The following is a 19649-nucleotide window of genomic DNA, read 5'->3' as shown; positions in this document are numbered from 1 at the left end:
TGGGATACACTTTGAGTTGTTACTTACAGAAATTATAGTCTCTATTTATCCTTTTTCTTGAAAAGGTTGAATTTACTGCGTTTCTTCTTCTTAGGACTGGACGGCTCCTGGGGTTTTTCAGGTGTCAGTTGCTGTTTGGACTGGTCGGGATGGATCGGAACTCTCTGCACATGCGTTGGCCTCTCAATAGTAGGGGCAATGTCCTGGAATAAGAACTCCGGTGGCCTGTCATTTACCTTCTTGTCGTCGTTAAGGTGAAGCTCTTCCCTTGGGGCATCCAACTTCTCTATACTTCTCATAAATGATCTGGGCGTGAAAATACCGTCACTACCAATGAAGACATCCTTATTCTTCAGTAAGGACTGATCATATGCAGATTTTATTTCATTATAGGTAATACCACCAGCCATGTAAAAGAAGAAACGTTGGCGTGGAGACCTGTCGACAGGCTCATTTCTCTTGGTCCAGTTAGCTCTGTGCCGCGTTTTTCTCAGCGAAGTAGAATTCTGTGTGGCCAAATGTGGACCTTCTCCTAACTCTTCCTCATCAAGAAGTTCGATAGGCTTGTCCTTCACATATGGGAAGGACTCTTCATCTAGCAGTAACGGATTTGTGATGATCTTAGATAAGATGTTACCGACAGCGGGAATATACCTAGAAGTGTCAAACACATTAGGGTCGTCTATAATTGTGTCGCTAAACCAAACTTTCTTGAATGGTTTGGTCTTAGGATCTTCTTTGATGATGTTAATGCCCAGCATGCCAATGTTCTTGAAAAGGATCATAAAGCTATGGAAGAATTCATGCTCCTCGTTTACACCGATAAACGTTAACAACTTGATAAAATCAAGCTCTATCAAACCACCCCTGAATATAGCATATAATATAATACAACGGATCTTGTCCAAAGTGTCGGGTTCTTTCCTAGCTAATACCTCTATAAGTTCATCTGTTAAATGTTTGCACTTATGCCCTTGAGCATCTAGACCGAAACCGGCGATGTTTTGCTCAATATGCGCCCATTCGGCAAGTTTCCGCTGGGAATTGATCTGCAACAATTCGGTGACCAGCTCCTTGTGCGCTGCATATCTTCTTCTCTCTTCGTCAAACCCACTTAGGTGTGCAAGGATCAGACCCAAATCAGCAGCATTCTTGGCCTTCGACCTGTCTACCAGTTTGGGGTTCTGGGCAATCAGTTCATTAATTTTACCGTCTACATATTTAAGCACATCGGTGATATGTTGATGCTTTGTCTGCGCCCAGTCTTCATCATATATGTCAAGCAGCGGTGTCTTCTTTACCTGTTTCTCCCCGGCTTCATTTTCAACTTCGTACGTGTATATGTCGTCAGAGGCAGTGATGTTATCCGAAAGGTCATAAGCCATTGCCTGGTATGTAAACTCGTGTAAGAATGGTGCAAACATGTCCACTGTTCTGTCTGCGATTACCATAACTGACCTTGGTCTCGAGTTATCTGTAAAGAAATCCTCGTTGTTTCTGGCGTGATCATCTAGAGACTCCTGGAAATCGGTGGCGATCCTTCTGCAGAGACCAGTGTTGTAATATCTGACAATTGGGTACTCTCCCGTCATGACACACATGGTCAGTAATGCTCGTACCGTTCTCTCGACCACATCGTCAATCAGGTCCCTACAATTGGGGTTAAACAATAGCTGCAAGGGCTTGTCTATATCATACGCCTGAAAGTACTGCGATTCCTTAACCATGAAGTTCATATTAAGCATCTTCACAGACCTGGTGAACTGGGTGACAAATCGCTTGCTCCTGTAAAACTCGGACAAAGTCCCGCCAATACCAACGAGAAAGAGCACATGGGCGTTCTTATACTTGGGGGGCCTGTTCTGGAAGTCCACATCCATGCAATTGATGTTGAACTGCGTCGCTTTCAACATGTACACAGCGGACACTCCAGGCTGCCCCTTCCGCGACTTGGAATCAATGAAATCCACAGAAGTCACATGGCTCAACAGCTCCCGCTCAGTCAGGTTCAGCATATCAAAGAACCGCTTCACCTCCGCATCAATAACAAGAAACTTCAGCCCATGATCAGTCTCTATAGAGTCTATCGTGCTCAACACATACTCCCGCTGCAACCTGATCAAATTAGACATCGCCAAAAGAAAAACCTCGTCTTCAGCCCACACACACACCAATTACTAGACACTAGGCTCCAGTCCTGCCATTATCCAGCCATTTACAGCCAACATTGACATGTTTATACTACTTATTAGCCTGCAATTTCGAGGTTTGGCAGAGTTAAAGGGGAACGGCGAGGAAGTACCGCCGCACGTCACTGAAAATTTTTGCGATGAGCTCATCGCTAAAATTGCAATAGTAGTTGGAACTTGTGGTATTACTTGTAGGTTTCTGGGGTGGTACTTTTTACTTTGCTTCCATTATTCTGGCTTTGATTCTGGAAGTGGAAACGGACCAGAAGAGGAGTATAATTTTTTTGCGAATGTTTGTGCATCCATTGAACGTTGCGATCAGTGATTCGCAGAACAAGTACCAGTATGTGGTTTGCAAGCACACTATCAGCGTGTTTGCTGGTGAGAAGCTGGTGGGCTACTGGGTAGACACGGATCAGCGGGACTCGCACAATTCCTACAAGAAGTTGAAGAGCAATGCCGGTGATGCGAAGCCGAAGGGCAGCCAAGGTATTGGTGCTCCAGCGGTGTACTCGTACATCAGGAACTTAAGGCTGACCTCTGATGAAGGGAAGCTTATTGCATGCGTGGACTCTGATAAGTCGGTTGTGATATTTAAGATCGATACCTCAGCTGAAGATCCGGAGAAGTTCCTGCAAGTGATGAAGAGACAGCAGTTTCCAAAGAGACCCAATGCGCTGGCATTGGCCGATGAAGACACTACTATCATAGTCGCAGACAAGTTTGGTGACGTTTATAAGCTAAAAATCGACGAGGAGCCAATACGAAAGATCGATGACCAGAGCGAGCCTATCCTGGGTCACGTCTCAATGCTGACGGATGTGGCAGTTGCAAAGGATGCTAACAACAAGAGCTATATTATCACTACTGACAGAGACGAGCATATCAAGATTTCGCATTATCCACAGACTTTTATTGTCGACAAATGGCTGTTCGGCCACAAGGAGTTCGTCTCGTCGGTGGACCTTCCAAAATGGCAAACGAAGTTCTTATTTAGTGCTGGTGGTGACAAGGAGATATTTGCATGGAACTGGCAATCAGGTGAGTTGCTGTCACAGTACTCCTTTGAGGACGCGGTGAAGCCTTTCATCAATGATCAGCATTTGGCTCCAGCAAGATTTCAGAATGAAGAGAACAATGTCATCGAGTATGCCGTTGCTTCCATCAAGTCATGCGGTCAACAGCCATATGTTGCCTTCTTTGTAGAAGCCACACCTGTGCTGTTTATCTTACACTGTAATACCGAAACTGGTGAGTTGTCCCTAGCACAACAAGTGGAATTCAAGCATAACGTTGTATCTATTTCGAGCAATGGTAAGAGTGAATACCTTGTTACTTTTGATAACAGGGATGAAAATGCAGAACAATTAATTGCGTTCCTAACGTATTCTGGTGACTCCAATAAACCATTTTCTGTGGACGAGAACTTGAATAAACTAAACTCGTCATGGATAAGCACATTCAAGCAAAAGGATGAACTACTTGCAGACGCAGACTCGGTTTATCCTTTATATAACATCGCATCCTTGAAGAAGCATGGTGAACATTTCTCATGAGTCGCTATTGGGTACGTAATTCTACATCTCATAAAAGTACTCATCTTAATAGCATTGTTGATAATAAAATTGTATAATAGAAAAATAAAGCTCTCATCGGTTGAGATATTTTTGGCAATCATTAAATCTATTTCATTCAATATATGGTTATGTACTTATTTGAATGCTGAAAATTGAATACTTGTTCTCTTCAAATTAGCATTGACGATTGGTTCCGTTTCTTTTATGCACATCTTCAATCTCTCGGCATTGTTTTGGAAACAGTTCTGCAATGTTGCGCCCAATGTAGATTCAGTATCCTTATCAAGCAGCCTTCCTAGGACTCTTTGGAAGAATTGGATATCCACGGTAACTTGTAGCAGGCCATCTGCTGATATATTACCAATAAATGGCTTGAAAGACTCGAAGAGATATCTAGCGATGAAGATGTGACTCTCTCGTAGTATTCTATCAATTAACTGAGGACCATCCCGGGAACACTCACTGTGGACAGACACTAGTACCATCAAAGATTCAATGATGTAATCACCAGCTCTAAACGAAGTAGAAGTGTAAGTAGCCCAATCGATCTCATTAAACTTCGATTCAAGGGTGTCACGTAGGCTAATCTTCAGGTCAGATAAATAGTTACCGAAAATAGATTGTTCCATCTTTGCAAGTAAATTGAATAACTCCAAATTCTTTGTCTTTAGATTCCATTCAAAACAGTCATCAAAGAACTGTAGAATATCGGGAAAAGTGCTCTCTCTAATACATTGCAAATTAGTCAATGTGAGAATTGTGTGTGGATTCCTTGGATTGTCCTTATCTTTTGCTGCATTCTTCAATATTGATTCCAAAACGGCTTCCATAGATATAATTTGTTGAATTTCAATGCCTGTTAGCACCTTCTTGGAAGGATATTCGATTATTGATACACCACCAATAGTTGGCAACTTCTCGAATGAAAAAACAATATCTCTGATAGTTTTGATTGATAATTCCTGGAAAGACTTGATGATAGTAGGAAACTGAGTAATAGCATACTCATAATTGGAGTCATTCAGATCATCTTTTCTAGCGTTTACAAACTCATATTTTTCCCAGTTTTCTAATTTATGGAAATTTGCAATATCTCTTAACTTCGTTGAAGAAATTGCACTAACCGAACGACCAATAATTATCGAAGCAAGTTTCTTAGGTATTTCAATTGATTTTGGTGTTATTTTAAGCTGAGCCAAATCACTACTAAACCTCAAAATCGGTTCAATGATCAGAGGAAGGTATCTTAAGCAACTCAGGCCATTTGCGTTAGGGGGGATAAATCCGTAGTTGGAAGGAAGGCCAATTTCTTTTTCCCATGTCATATCATCCATTGAAACATCCTCAGATGTGAATTGGGAAAGGCTGCTTTGGGATGATTGGAATAGTATAAAGATTCTGTCCGCAATCATTTTAACAAAGCTCTCACCTTTTAGTCTTATTCCTTTGACTTCATCATCAGACAAATGAATTTGTTTTTGATATTTCTCACAAGCATTGAAGTCACCTACCAGTAAAATATTCTCCTTTCTCTTTTCATTTATCAAGATAGTTTGATATGAACCATCTAAAAACTTTTCAGTATGTTCCCATAATTGGATAAACCTAGCAGATAATTCATTCAGCTGTTGTGCATATTTGAGGATAAGTAACCACATCTCTATCACAATAATGGAGTCAGTTAGACCTTGGGAGATGATTGTTCCATCACCAAAGGTGGGTGCAGAACTTATCATGGTATTAGAATTGTTATTTGAGTCACCAGATTCTCCCTTTTTCATAAATGCACCATGGCTGAATAGTTTATCTATATTTGTATAGTGCTCCAACTCCACAGCATCGGTATCTCTTTCGGTTTCAGCAGCGTGCGAAACCTGGTTTCTAATTATGTTTTGCTGTGCATTGGTGATTTTAAGAATCATATTCTGAGCGGTGTCTCTAAGTTTTGTCTCGAGATAATCGATTCTGGATTCTATCCACTTGATAATGGGGTTTTCATCAATATTTAGGTCTAGCAATCTAGATATATTGGGCAGAAACATCTCGGGTGTTTCAATACTAATGTCAATCTCACTGCTTTGTTTACCAGCTATCTTGTTGGCATTACCAATAACAGATGGTGTGGTAATTAGTCTCCACAATTGACTCTTATATATTTCAACTATCGATTGGCAAGCGGACCATATAACCTCTATTACCTTTGGAGTTTTGTTGATGTTGCTCTCCTCCTCGTTATCATGAAACTCAGCAACGACCTTGTTTTCGAAGTATTGCACTAGCTTATCGTATTGCTCCTTACCTTTCAAGTAGTCTGTTATCAATTTGTTGTAATTGTTTTGTATTAGGTGTGATTTTAATTGTTTTGGCAGATTTATGAAGAATTTGTTCTCCTCAATAAATCTCTTGGTTAGTTTGAAGTTGTTAATCTTCTTCTCATAATTGATAACAGGGTTCAACTTCTGTGTGGTGAATCTTATCGTCTCGTCCAGTTCTTCTTTCAGTTTCTCTACTTTCATTATATTTTGATTTTCTTGTTCACCACCTTCCGAAAAGTTAGAGTATATTTGATCCAGGCGGCTCTTGATCTTGACGTACTTTGTAAAATTGGTCTGCACCAAGTGCTGCAAGTCGCCCGCTTGCGTTTGTAGCTCTCTGTCCAACCTGTCCAAGTACTGGCTCAACTCGTCGAAGGAGTCCCTGTTATGCATCCCACGCAGAAACTGGATCGCGTCGAAGTTTTTGCTATTGACCAGATACTGCGGTGCTTGCTCGGGGTTCATCCTCAACTGCCGCATCTTCTCCAGCACCAGTTGGCCATCCAGGGGATCGTTCACCGTAGACGCATCTATGCCGCCTTGCAACCCACGGCTGCCTTGGCTCGCGCCTTTCTGCTGCGCTATCAGGTCAGACAGCAACGCATAGGGCCTCTCCTCCAACATCTTGCCGCTGTCCTGCCACGCACCCAGGTCATACTGTATCGTCGACACACGCTGCCAGTCGTTGTCGACACTGTCCGCAGGGTTCAGCTCGTTCAAGTTGTACATCTCGAGCAGCTTGTGCTCGTCCACTTGGAATGCCATTCTCTATGTCTGTGCTCTATGCAATTCCTAGGGCCAAATTCGACGGGGGAAACGCTCAACTGTTCAGAATAAGCAGCAGAGTCTAGTTAGCGCCTTCACTTAACCGTCCAGCGACTGCCTTGCTGTGTTATTCGTGCTGATCCGAGCTGATCCGAGCCCAGAATGAAAGTCCCCTTTGTCTTTTGTCACTTCGCTCCAAGAAACCAAAAAATCTGTGAATTTGAGAGCTTTGAAGTGTTATAAAGAGCACAGTGAGGAATTACAGGTACTTAGCATCAGAGCCAAGTACGTAGCAGAGGCAGTTACAAAGATGGATGTGGACAAGGATGTGGACATGAAGGAGGACGAAGTGCTGGACGAGTTCGACGACAACGAGGACGAGATGCCGGTGGACAACGCTGCGCTGTTTGGGCGGGCAGAGGCTGCGGCAGGTACAGGTGGAGATGCTGGTGCTGGTGCTGGTGCAGATGCAGAGCCCAGCGAGGGCAACGCGGGCAACGCGGAGGAGAAGGCGTATATAGACGATGGCACTGGCAAGCTGTTCCAGCTGCCGGAGTTCACGAGGAAAGACAAGACTCTCGGGGAAGTGCTGGACATGATGAAGGAGAACCCGCCGATCATACCTGATGCGGTGATAGACTACTACCTGACGAAGAACGGGTTCGAGTGCGCAGACATCAGGGTGAAGCGCCTGCTCGCGCTGGCGACGCAGAAGTTCGTCAGCGACATAGCCAGCGACGCATACGAGTACTCGCGGATACGGTCGAACGTCGCGGTGCAGAACGCCAACAACGGGCAAACCAAGGCCAGACAGCTGATGAACGGCCAGCAGAGCCAGCTCACGCAGCAGCAGCAGCAGCAGATGGAGAAGAACAGCGCCTCCAAAGTGGTGCTCACGGTGAATGACCTCAGCAGCGCAGTGGCAGAGTACGGCCTCAACATCGGACGGCCCGACTTCTACAGGTAGCCTCCCAGGCACCTATATATATATAGCCTTTATAACCCACCGAGGGGCATTATAGATGCCATAATATACCAATAAAAGACCAATAAATACCAATAAATGCCATTGAATACCATTAAATACCATCGATGAGCATCTTGTATAGAGTGAGAAACCCTAGGGTTTTGTTTAGGGTTCCCCTAGGGTTCAAGTTCCCTTCAGCTCAAAGGAATGTTGGCTATAATAGTTGTATTGAGCATTAAATAGTTGTACTGACTGTAATTGTACTGGTCTGGGTGCATTGGCTAAGCGGGCGTTGAGAGATGGCTATTGATTACTCTAAGTGGGACAAGATCGAGCTGAGTGACGACTCTGATGTGGAGGTGCATCCGAATGTGGACAAGAAGTCGTTCATCAAGTGGAAGCAGCAGAGCATCCACGAGCAGCGGTTCAAGCGGAACCAGGACATCAAGAACCTGGAGGCGCAGGTGGGCATGTACTCGTTCCTGAACAAGAGGGTGGACAAGCTGCTGGGGTCTCTGGCGGATGAGGACCTTGCTGAGCAAGACAAGGTTACCAAGTTTCTGAATGAGAACTTTGACAAGAACGAGAAGTCTGTTGGGGAGAACGTCGACCCGCAGATTGCCACTTACAATGAGATGGTGGAGGACCTCTTCGATCAGTTGAGAAGAGACGCCATCAAGGATGGGCAGGATCCACGCAACGGGGCAGTCCTGAGGGAGCTGATGCTGAAGCACAGAAAGAAGATCGACGACGTCACGAAGGAGGCTAACGAGAAGTTGAAGCAGTTATACAAGGAGAAGCAGGCACACATCTCTAGCGATGACATCCATACCGGGTTTGACAGCAGTTTCATGAACAAATACAAGAAGGAGGAAGAAAGGAAAGCCAGGGAGCTGGAGAAATCTGCTGAAAAGGCTGGTGTTACAAGGACTAGCGAGACTGCGTTACCTCCAAAATCCATCGCAGAGGCTTCCACAGGTACTCAGATCATCAACGAAGAAGCTCAAGAATCACAACAGGCTGTTCAAACACAATCCACTACAGATGACGAAGATATGTTACACTTGTTCCCTGAAACTGAACAGTTCTCAAAGATTCCAACTGGTGACTACAAGAAGTCAGCCAGTTTCTTGATGGAAAACTACCAAATTATTACTGAGCAACAGAAGGATGCTCTAATGATGAAAGCCTTTGAATCACAACTAAAGCATGACGAAAAGAGGACTTACCAAATTCTTCACCAAGCAGAAATACTAGCTTTTATTGATTCCATTTACAATGTGCAAAGAAGTCCAACATTGGACGTCCAACGCTTGAAGAACTCTATTGAAGTATTCTTCAAGAGAGTATTCCTAGAGTCTAGAATCGAAGCTGCTAAAGCACAATTTTTGGATTCTGTGAATACAAAGTTTGAACATGTCAAGAAGAGGTGTGTTATCCTAGAAGAAGAAGAAAGAAATAATGAAGGGCAAGGAGTTGAGACTATTCAGTTAAAGACGGTTGATGAATCTACACAAATCGAGTTTGAGCTTCCAGATTTTGAATCGTCTGATCCAAATGAGATTGAAAGAGTGAAGATATTTGGCCAACTTCCAAAGAACTTACAAGAGGCCTTGAAGACCAAAGATTTGGATACCGTTAATGAAGCCTTTGCTGATTTACCAATTGACATTGCAGAACATGCCTTAGATCTTCTCGGTGAAGCAGAGATCATAAAGGTTGCTGCTCTGCTAGAGAATGAAGAGGAGTTCAAGCATCTGCAGGAGGAATACAAGAACGAGCATGCCATGGAGAGCTTAAATATCGAGGAAGAGGCTAAAAGTAATGATGTTGCAGAAGAAGACGAGCCTCAGAACACTGCTGATATTGTCGACTAATTGTAATGGGTCCCCGGGTCTGTCGTGCTAGAGTTGCAGTCAATTTACTTGTCCAATTTCATATCAGTACTGATATACATATAATTGTTATCTATCTCATATAGTGTTGAGTTTTTGCGAAAATAATAGATTTAAGTAACAAGTAAAACTAATATTACTGTCTAAACCAATATTAAAGAGAAACAAGTACTGAGTAAAACATATAAATACAAGGGTATGCTTTTAGGAATTAATCTATAAAGTAAGTTATTGGAAAAAATAATCTCATTGTCTCCTGGAGATGAATGAAGTAGTGAGTAGATACTTTTGAATAGAGATGTTAGATAGAATGTATGGATAAAACAATATGTGGTAGCAATAAAAAAAAAATCGAATAAACAAAAAAATGTAAGTGAAATAAAGGCTGGTGTAGGCATTCTATGAAGAAAAATATGGGTCAGGAAAAAAAAATACGTTAAAAAGTTTACCATTATGAGCGATACTGAGTGTACAGTAATATAGTTAGTAAAAAAAAGGAAATAGATGAAAAGATAAAAACAAAATGAATTAGGATTTCAAGCTCATTAGCAAATAGGCCGCGCTTTTATCCTCAGCGGGTTTTGTCGGCGTAATTCTTGGGTCATTAGAGTGTAAAGACTCATGTTTAATTGAGTCATCAGATTGTGGAGACGGTGAGTTGTTAACCAGGTTAACAGATGACGAGATAGCGCTGCTTCTTCGCAAGGATGCTGCGCCAATCGATGCCCAATCTTCTTCATCCGTTTCGGAATGGTGGTCGTTTAGGACATTGTCCACTGTAGCGATATCATAGTGATTTATTTTGAAGTGATCCTGTGGTTGTTTGTTTATACTATTGGTAGAGTGGGCCAGCCCTGGATTTTTAGCAATCCATCTATAGTTTTTGTTTGGGAACAGGGTTGATCTAATGCTTGACTCCTTTGAAGAGGACAAACGTGACGCTCTTCTAGAGGTGGGTTCGCTGTTTGGCGTAGTGTCCAGGTCTATCTTGCCGTTGCCCGTGTTGTTTCCCGTTGGTACGGCGGCCCCTGGCCCCGAAACGGAAGTTTGGTAGGCAATTGCCGAAGTGGAGTTATTGTTGTGGCGGAACACCGAGGTTGCGTCCTGGTGCGTCTGGGCAGCAGAGGGTTTGATCACGAAGGGCGAGTGGGCTTTCACGCTCGACCTCCGCCTGCCCTTGATTATGGGTCTCACCTTCTGTGCTAGCAACTCGAACTCGAGGCTTGTTTCCGGAGAGTGCTCTGCCATCAGCACGGTGGACCTTCTGCGCTCGGGGTTCAAGAACGTCGTCGCTGTGGGTTTGTGTTGCTTGTGGTCTGATAGGAGCAGGTCGGCGTGTGGGTCCTCGTCGTCATCGGAGTCCACTGCGTTCTCGTCGAGGTACACTGTAGCTCTCGGCTGTGCAGGCTGTGCGTGTTGTGCCTTTGGCGATACATTTGCAGAGTTTATGTTTGTAGTTTCTGAGTGTTTTGCGGGTGCCGGTGCGGCGCCAGGGGTAACGGCGGTGGCAGCTGCTGTTCCTGTGGTTCCAGTGGTTCCAGTGGTTCCTGTGGTGGCGAGTTTCTTGCTGTTGCGGCGGCGCTGGGACTCCTGGGACACGATATCCTTGACCTTAGCGTTGCTTATGTTTGTCTCCCTGAGCACCAGGTCGAAGTCCTGGTCCGGGAGCACGGGCTTCACGGTCCACTGGCCCCACCCGATCTTCTCGAACACGACGCTGTTGCGGCGGTCCCCCGCGTCCATGGCCCCCATGATCAGCCGCCGCTGCTTCGAGGACGACAGCTTGCTGAAGTCCGGGATCTGGTCCGTGAGCGCGTGCGTGATGTGTCTTATCGCGAGCGGGCCCGACCGCGCCAGCAGCTCCGACAGCAGCTGCGGCGTCACCATCGCCGCAGCAACAACAGCCTCCGGCGACGACGTCGACAGCGGCTTGTCAGTGGTCATTTTTCTTGTAGTTCTCTCTTCTTAACACTTCTTCCTGTTCCTGTTAACCCTTTCTCCCTCCCTCCCCCTTCCAAACCAAGGGAATTAGTACCCGGATTAATAACTTGTACCTAATCCCAGCCCGATTATGCTATAGAGTGTCTGGTGTTCCTGGAAATGGTTAGAATTAACGTGTCTGGTGATGTACGTGAAGGTAACGTGACATCCACGTACATCAGTATCCATCAGCTGACTCGTCGTGTGATGAGATCTCATATACATATATACGGCAGTCATCTGACTGCCGTATAGAATATACATTATATCCCTCATCACGTAACCACATGATCACGTATATCGGTACCTGAAAATTTTTCTGCTTTTCTGCTTTGAGAGAAGAGCAATTGCAGCTTTTGGTGAAAAAATTTTGACAAAATAATTGAAATAGTTAAAACTTTTTAATTTCAACTATAACTTGGAGTGGTACTTGAATTTGAACTTTAAACTTGCTACTCAGACTAGAATTCTAAAACAAAGAAATAAGAGCAAGAGACACAGATGTCCAATCCATTTGATCTTCTAGGTAACGACGTTGAGGACCCACAGGCCGCTATTCCTCTGGCCACCAAGGAAGTTGTGAAGAAGAGCACTTCCTCCAAGAAGGCGGATGTTCCACCACCAAGTGCCGACCCAGCCAAGGCTAGAAAGAACAAGGGCAAGTTGAGTGGCAACGAGGGTGCTATCAGAGACAAGAAGGCTGGCCGTGACAACAACAGGGCCCGCGACGTTGGCTCCTCTGCCACTGCCAGAAGAAACAACGACAGAAAGATGACCGACCGTCACTCCAGAACCGGCAAGACCGACTCCCAGAAGAAGATCAACCAGGCCTGGGGTGACAACGACCGCGAGTTGACTGTCGAGGAGCAAGCCAAGCGCGACGCCGAGTCCGAGTTGGCCGAGGACGCCGAGGCCCCAGAGACCCAGCCAGCCGGCCCACAGAAGATGTCCCTTGCCGACTACATGAACCAGGTCGACAACAACGACTTGAACAAGGTCCCAGAGGCCAGAAAGGTCGAGGAGACTTTGCAAGCCGAGGCAAAGAGCGACGTCCCAGACTACGCCCCAGCCACCAAGACCAAGGCCGTCAAGTCCAAGCAATTGAAGACCAAGGAGTTCTTGCAATTCGACGCCACCTTCTCTGACAACAACAGAGACAACAGAGACAGCAACAGAAGAGGCGGTTTCAGAGGTAACTCCCGTGGTGGCCGTGGTGGTAACCGTGGCGGTAACCGTGGTGGTAAGAGCAACAGCTCCCGTGGTGGTAAGAACACCGCTGAAGTCAACAAGAAGATCGACACTTCTTCCTTGCCATCTTTGATCTAAACAACTAATAGGTGAAACATATCTATAAGAAAAAAAAGAATTGCTCTTTTTTTTCTATCTTTCCTTTCCCCTCTAATCGAAATAAAGAAATATTTAAAATGAAAAGTATGAATACCAATCTGCGTTTGCAATCATTTCTATGACCAAATAAAGTCAATCCCTATACTCAACCAAAATTCTTTGCAATCTAAACCATCTCCACTACGAAATTCAAAGTTCATGTGAGAGAAGCGTACGCTTTCTCCTCATTCCTGTCAATGCCACTTTTATTTATTGGTGCCTGAACTGATTTGATTGTAGAAAATAATTAGTTGTTGTTTTGTTACTTGCTTGCATTTAATGATTCCTCTTAGATTGTGTTTCCCCTTTTTATTTTTATTGTTCCTTTTCTTCGAAGCTTACGTTGTTACAATTCAATTCAAGAAAACTATAAATAGTGTTGTCATTTCTGCTATCATGAAATATAAGTTTAGAGAAGAGCCACATCATTTGCTAAACCCATATGTGTGGTTCTCTTTATCTTTTATTTTTTTCATCTGATGTCAGAATATTTCAAGTCAATGACCCATTCATTCCATCTCCCATAACTATATTTACCATTTCTATCTCCTGCTTCAATTTTTTAAAAAATTGTCATTTTGTTTATTCAAGTTTTTTCTTAAAATTTGTCGATGATTATATTTCGCATGGCCCATATATCCTTTTTAAATCCATAACGAATTCTAAAAAATTTCTAAAAAAAGTTTCTCTTTTGTAGCTCAGATTGCTTGGATGTTCTGTTGCCAATGTCAATTGCTTCAGATGAGAAATGTATCATAAACATAAATTATGAATATATATAATAATATTATCTTGTCAAGAAAATTTTTATTTTAGTCTTGTTTCAGGAACAAAATGTCGCCCAAAAAATAAACCATTGGAGTTTGCAATGGTGTATACCACACTAAGCTGCTGGGTTTTATTTTCAAATGTTCTAATATACAAGTAAACAATAATTATCTATATCTAGAGAGTCTTTGGTACGAGAAGCGGCTAGTCCTCGATTTGGAGGTACAGTTCACCGACCCTGCCTAGGAATAACTTGATGGCGTGTCTCAACTCTGTTGGTACACTCTTGTCCAGGATCTGGATGATGAAACCATACATTGGAGCACAGAACTTCTTGAAATCGTCGTCATCAAATTCGTAGTATCCTTGTAGAATCTCAACAATGACTGGCCTCCATGAAATAATGCTACGCTCCATAGTTCTATCATCTAATGTAACATAGCCCTGAACAACGCCAGTGCATATCTTGATCAATCTGCTAGCTAGTTCATCTTTCTTGTTGTCATCATTTAGGTACAACTTAAACATGATGTCAATCAGCACCGCGGCAGCACTGGTTTCTTGTTTTAGCAAGTTTGGAATCTTGTCAACCACTCTTGCTTCAACTAATCTCGTTCTTAGACCGTAGTCTGCATTGAAGTCTCGTGAAAATTCGTACGATTTCTCCAATAACTTGGTGATTTGGATATATTGCTTGTATGGAATATGGTGTTCTAGCTCCTCATTCTGGAATAGTTCACTTAGAAGTTCAATCATTAGTAATTGCAGAACACATTTCACAACGATGGAATTCTTAATACTGATCTTTGGACGAAGATCTTCAAATGTCTTAGCAGAACGCACCGCAGATGGGCTAGTAGTACCATCTTCTTTCTTAACCGAGTCCATGGTTTCGTTACCTACATCTTCACTTGATTCCTCCTGTTGTGCTCTCTGCACTGTTTCATGAACATTACCGTCATCTGCAGCATTTTTAGGATCGTTTGTCTTTGAAGAGTTTTGTCTACCTTGATGTAGAGGATCATATTCAAACAGTTCACTAGCGGTAGTTAATTCGAATAGCTTTTCAAAAACATTTCCGATTTGTTCCCAGTGCTTTTCATTGAATTTAGACACATTTTGCAGAATTAATTGCTGTAGACATGATCTACCAATTCTAGCAATAGTATCATTTTCTTGGCATATGCAGGAAACTAGAAGGTCTAAGAAACCTTCTAACATGTTGTTTAACGAATCAAAGTAATGGGTAAACAATGCAATTAAATTTCTCAATGCCTGAATCAAGGTGGTCGATAGCCAAACACTCAGGTCATCATGGCTGTTGAACTGATTAACTTCCCAATGCTTGGACAACACACCGAAGATGGGGAATAACAATTTCTTACAAATATTTTCCCAGAACTGCTCATCGAATTGGTTACCATATGCCACAAGTGAATCAAACATGTAGTTTAACGCTCTAGATCTTACTTCTAAGTCTTCTGCTGTCATTATTGTAGTATTGAAACAATATAACAGCGGGAACCAGATATCTTGGAAAATATCTTTTCCTTGTAGTAGGTTCTTTTCCTTACTTTCGCCATTTTCATCGAAGCATATTTTTGCAATTCTCTGAGTTATTTTCCTTAGTGATTCCAGGGCATGTAGAGCTTGTTTTTGGAACTTTTTGTTCTTTGTAATCTCCCTGAATACACCAACTAATTCGGCAAATGAATCCTCTTGAACAAAAATACTCTCAAAATGAGCATCAACGATATCATCGCTAATCAAAGATTGTGTTTTAACTACAAGCGATTCGTTACCAGATTGGGCGGTATATTGCAAAGATTCTAGAATAGTCTTCCAACCAGATTTGATCTTACTAGATTTGGTTAAAATAAAATTTCTGAAGCATGCGATAATCATCTCTTGAACCTCGACATTACCAGAATTTTGGATAGTGTATTCAAATGGCTTTAAGAAATCATGTTGGAACTCAAAACCAGACAATTCTTCGATATCTAAAAATCTCATTGATAGTTGACGTAGCGAATCAACAGCAAAGAAAACAACAGCAAGGTTTGGGTTCGTGGCTATTCTGTTGAAAGCATTTCCCATCACAGCCCATACTGGAGACCATTCTAATTTGATACGGTCCATATTGTAATAACATACATCCACCATTTTTTGTAGAGAAAACATTCTAGGAGTAGATGCATACTGGGAAGATTCAATTTCTTCTAGAGACACCTCAGTAAGAGCCTTAATAAAATCAATGATAGCATTACCTGATAATTCAGCACTCTTGGTGAAAATATTATCCATTAAAACGACAAGTTGACTAGAAGAAATAAATTTTGATATCTCTGGAGAAAGTTGCTGGTTGTGATGCTTTTCTTGGGCTAACTCCATTGGAGTGGCTTTCTTACTCCATATGTCAAATATGTATGACGTGTTTGCAGACCTCGTTGACTCATAAGAAGGACGTGGGTTAGCAACACGAGCTTGAGCAACATCAGGAACAGTATTGCGGTCAATACCTTTGGAAATCAACTGCAATCTTTCAATTTGTGATACAACAAGCAAAACATCTTTCCAGGATTTCTTGAAAAAGTTACCATCTGATAGAGCAACTTCTAAAAGAACGATCATGGCATTGACATTCTTAATTTTTATCTCTTCTAGATTTTGTAGATTACAAAATTGGACCAAGGCTCCGATAAAGGATGTGCGTGCATCATCGATACCAAATATTGAGGCAATCTTGATAGATGTTTTGATACCCTCAAGACACTTTTCAGTTGTCTCAAGATCATCGTAGTCTTTAAAAGGAGGAGTTAGTGCTGCCAAAAACGACATCCACAATGTTACAAATATGGATTTAACATGCTCAACATGAGAGGCAGCATAAAATACATCCCCATTCTTACCCTTAGTCTTGTTTAAATTCTTGAAAACCAGTTCTGTTTTGGAGGAGATTTCTTTGGAAACTTGCATGTATGCTTCTCTCGCCAAATCTCTGCTGCTGAAGAAATTAAAAGCGGAAGGTGTTGGAGGTGCGGTCATGGTTGTTTCATCGTTCAACATAGCTTGGTGTTGTTCAGATAATAACTTGATTTCATTGTTTGCAATCTCATTGAATAGATTAACCATAAACTCTTTTGGAAGATCATTACCATTGTCAATGCCTTCATTATTCTCCAAAAACTCCTGTAGAGTCATCTTATTTTTAATTTGTGACGAGTGTAAGTCTGTGTTTAACATGATTAGAGAATAAGATAATACATAAGCAGTATCAGCTTTCGAAAAAACACCGGGGTTTTGATCAACAAAACGTTCTGCGAACTTAAGCATGAATCTGTCAATTTTTTGACCTTCACCAGGAAGCCTAAACTTCTGTAAGAAGTCACGTAGTGCATCGACAATCGATTGGCCAGTAAAATCAAATTGGTCCACAAAAGCATGCATTACTGCGATATTCTTCTCATCACCTTCACCTAGATAATCTCCTACCATGGCTAAATCTAATCCATCGGTTTCCAATAGCCACTTAGCTATACTCTCTGGAGATTCGTCATTAATAAAACCGTTTTGGAGCAAAAGAGGAATAGCTCTCTTAGGTTTCAAATTGAAAGCATTAACACAATTTGAAAGCTTGGTTTTACGAATTTTCAAATTTTCGAATTGTGTTGGATCATCCGCCTCGAGCTGTTTGTTCAATGATTGTGCTTCAGAGTCTTCGCCAACACTCTCGTCTATTCTAGTCATTGAAGATCTTCCAGCGTTAGACAAACTAGTGTTAGATTCTGATCTGTTCATATCTGAAAATGATGATATTTGACCTTGTAATCCACTATTTGAATTTAGTGCCTTGTGGGCCCATAGACTCAATGATCTCAAAACGGCAACAACACAATTCAAGGATGTCATTTTTAGTGCATATTCTAATGGGAATGGCAGCGGTGTTTGAGAAGAGTCTGGACCAGATGATAAAGTAGATGTGGTCAGTAGTGGGAATTGATCAAAATTATAAGTAGCCAAAGGTTTTGACAGTTGATCTTCATAGTATGATCTCTGGGTTTGTGAGATCTCTACTCTTGTTAGAGCTAGCTTTGATAAGTAGTCAACAAGCATTTCAGTAATATTAGGCATGCCTGGATCACAATCATAATTTAAATAAAATTCGATTAATGCACGAGGGTCGGTACATAATCTTTGAATTATGTGCAAGAAATATCTCTTCTGTTGTGCCGTTGAAGTTTTTAACTCTGTAATTGGGAAGTAAATCTCAGTTAAGAATACAGGTATTTCTCTCTTGAAATCAGCTCTCAAATTGGCAATCATCAGCCACATAATCTCCAATGTGGTTTCAAAGACAGCAGATAAAGGAGAAGCTGCATTACGCGATAGCGATAGACATAGGTATTGTCTTATAGAATCTAGCAATGTGACTTTCTCCTTACCTGGGAGGTATATGTGATGTGAAAGGAAAACGTCGATGTGATCTCTTAGCATTGAATAAATCAATTGTAGTGACAATAGCTTGGATCTAACGGCGTGGGATCTCATATCTAGTTCAGCGTCCAATGGTTTGGCACATATTTTGGCCATGGTACGGAACACCAAGAAAGCGTCCTTAATGTTCAGCTCCTGGTTGGTTTGAGCTTCCTCCCCTACTGTTTCATTTACCTCTTTGTCGTTGTCGTCTCCGTTGTTCTCTCCCGAGACTAGTTTCTTATCGGTTTCCTTATCTATATTTTCCAAGTTCGCTAGTGTTAGCGGAGGGGCTGGCGACTTTGAGTCGTCCCAGTTAGAAACGTTTAGTGCGGAGGACGAAGGGTCGATGTGTTTGACCTCGATCTTATCAAACACTGCGCCTACCAGCTGGGTCAGAGTAGCCTGGGCGATACCTTGGTTGGAAGGGTTCAAAGAGAAGATGAAAATGTTGTATATTGTTCTGATTGCTTTCAGCAAGGAGGCACCGTGGCAGTTTGAGTGTGCGTCCTCGACCAGTATGCAACCTGACAGGGCTCTCACAATCTGCAGCTCTACTCTCTCGTCTGTGCTCTCGCCTTGGAAGCAGTCGGCGATGGTGTCGATGGCGGCGTCTATCAGTTTCTGCTTGGGCGGCGGGGTGACGCCCTCCTGCTGCGCAGTGGTCTGGTCGTTGGAGGCGTTGGAGTCTGGCGGGTTCACAAGCACGGTCTCGTCCAGCGCGTGGAAGGAGAACAGCTTGGACAGCCCGTCCAGCGCCTTCGACTGGATCCTGGATGACCCCGTCCTGCACGTCGACCTCAACGCTTCGAACACGAGTATCGAGTCAATTGGGTTCGTGGCTCCCGTCTCCTTCAGCTTGTCCAGCGCCCGCTCGATAGACTTCTGCACATTGGGGTATTTCTTGATGTCTCTCTCCTGCAGGATAGTCTCCAATATCGTCTTCGACAGCGGCGACGACGACTGCACATTCACAGAACCAGCCGACACAGACGACGGATTCCTAGAGTGCATCTTGCCAGTACCCAGACGCGATACGTCTCCATCCTGTTCTTCTTGTATTTCCTCATGTACTTGTTCTTGTTCCTGTTGTTGTTCTTGTTCTTGTACTTCTCCGTCACCGTTAGCATCGGCAGCGACAACATCCGGCTCCGCAGAGACACCGGGCGCTACCACGGGATCCTCTATATCAGCCATTGCTTGTGGGTTGCTGGTTAGTGCTCGAGTCCTGGTATGATAAAAGGTTGGCTCTCTTTATGAGTGGGGATCGACAAGAACTGCACACGAATTACTTGTTCAGATGCGAAAGGGCTGAATGAACGGAGGATTTCCGC

The 19649-nt window shown here is 42.9% G+C and overlaps 8 protein-coding genes across 8 annotated transcripts; 4 read left to right on the top strand and 4 right to left on the bottom strand.

Annotated features, from left to right (window-relative positions):
* Positions 1-41: 41 nt before the first annotated feature.
* Positions 42-2132, bottom strand: SEC1 (Sec1p; the record flags this gene model as incomplete). Its single annotated transcript, XM_445731.1, has 1 exon — positions 42-2132. The coding sequence occupies one exon, from the start codon at positions 2130-2132 to the stop codon at positions 42-44; it is 2091 nt and encodes a 696-aa protein (XP_445731.1).
* A 347-nt stretch (positions 2133-2479) lies between these two features.
* On the top strand, positions 2480-3745 carry TRM82 (Trm82p; the record flags this gene model as incomplete). Its single annotated transcript, XM_445730.1, has 1 exon — positions 2480-3745. The coding sequence occupies one exon, from the start codon at positions 2480-2482 to the stop codon at positions 3743-3745; it is 1266 nt and encodes a 421-aa protein (XP_445730.1).
* A 155-nt stretch (positions 3746-3900) lies between these two features.
* Positions 3901-6846, bottom strand: SEC5 (exocyst subunit SEC5; the record flags this gene model as incomplete). The annotated part of the gene is made up of 1 exon (XM_445729.1): positions 3901-6846. The coding sequence occupies one exon, from the start codon at positions 6844-6846 to the stop codon at positions 3901-3903; it is 2946 nt and encodes a 981-aa protein (XP_445729.1).
* A 310-nt stretch (positions 6847-7156) lies between these two features.
* On the top strand, positions 7157-7813 carry TAF10 (Taf10p; the record flags this gene model as incomplete). The annotated part of the gene is made up of 1 exon (XM_445728.1): positions 7157-7813. One exon carries the CDS (start codon positions 7157-7159, stop codon positions 7811-7813), a length of 657 nt encoding a protein of 218 aa, XP_445728.1.
* Positions 7814-8112: 299 nt separating this feature from the next.
* CDC37 (Hsp90 co-chaperone CDC37) lies at positions 8113-9690 on the top strand (the record flags this gene model as incomplete). The annotated part of the gene is made up of 1 exon (XM_445727.1): positions 8113-9690. One exon carries the CDS (start codon positions 8113-8115, stop codon positions 9688-9690), a length of 1578 nt encoding a protein of 525 aa, XP_445727.1.
* Positions 9691-10236: 546 nt separating this feature from the next.
* STB3 (Stb3p) lies at positions 10237-11652 on the bottom strand (the record flags this gene model as incomplete). Its single annotated transcript, XM_445726.2, has 1 exon — positions 10237-11652. One exon carries the CDS (start codon positions 11650-11652, stop codon positions 10237-10239), a length of 1416 nt encoding a protein of 471 aa, XP_445726.2.
* A 537-nt stretch (positions 11653-12189) lies between these two features.
* STM1 (Stm1p) lies at positions 12190-13014 on the top strand (the record flags this gene model as incomplete). Its single annotated transcript, XM_445725.1, has 1 exon — positions 12190-13014. One exon carries the CDS (start codon positions 12190-12192, stop codon positions 13012-13014), a length of 825 nt encoding a protein of 274 aa, XP_445725.1.
* Positions 13015-14046: 1032 nt separating this feature from the next.
* SEC7 (Arf family guanine nucleotide exchange factor SEC7) lies at positions 14047-19512 on the bottom strand (the record flags this gene model as incomplete). The annotated part of the gene is made up of 1 exon (XM_445724.2): positions 14047-19512. The coding sequence occupies one exon, from the start codon at positions 19510-19512 to the stop codon at positions 14047-14049; it is 5466 nt and encodes a 1821-aa protein (XP_445724.2).
* Between the last annotated feature and the right edge of the window lie 137 nt (positions 19513-19649).

Source organism: Nakaseomyces glabratus, chromosome E, assembly GCF_010111755.1.
Source record: "Nakaseomyces glabratus chromosome E, complete sequence".
In the NCBI taxonomy this organism is placed as follows: Eukaryota; Fungi; Ascomycota; class Saccharomycetes; order Saccharomycetales; family Saccharomycetaceae; genus Nakaseomyces; species Nakaseomyces glabratus.
Note: the sequence above shows the minus strand (reverse complement) of the source record. Positions and strands in the feature narration are given on the sequence as shown.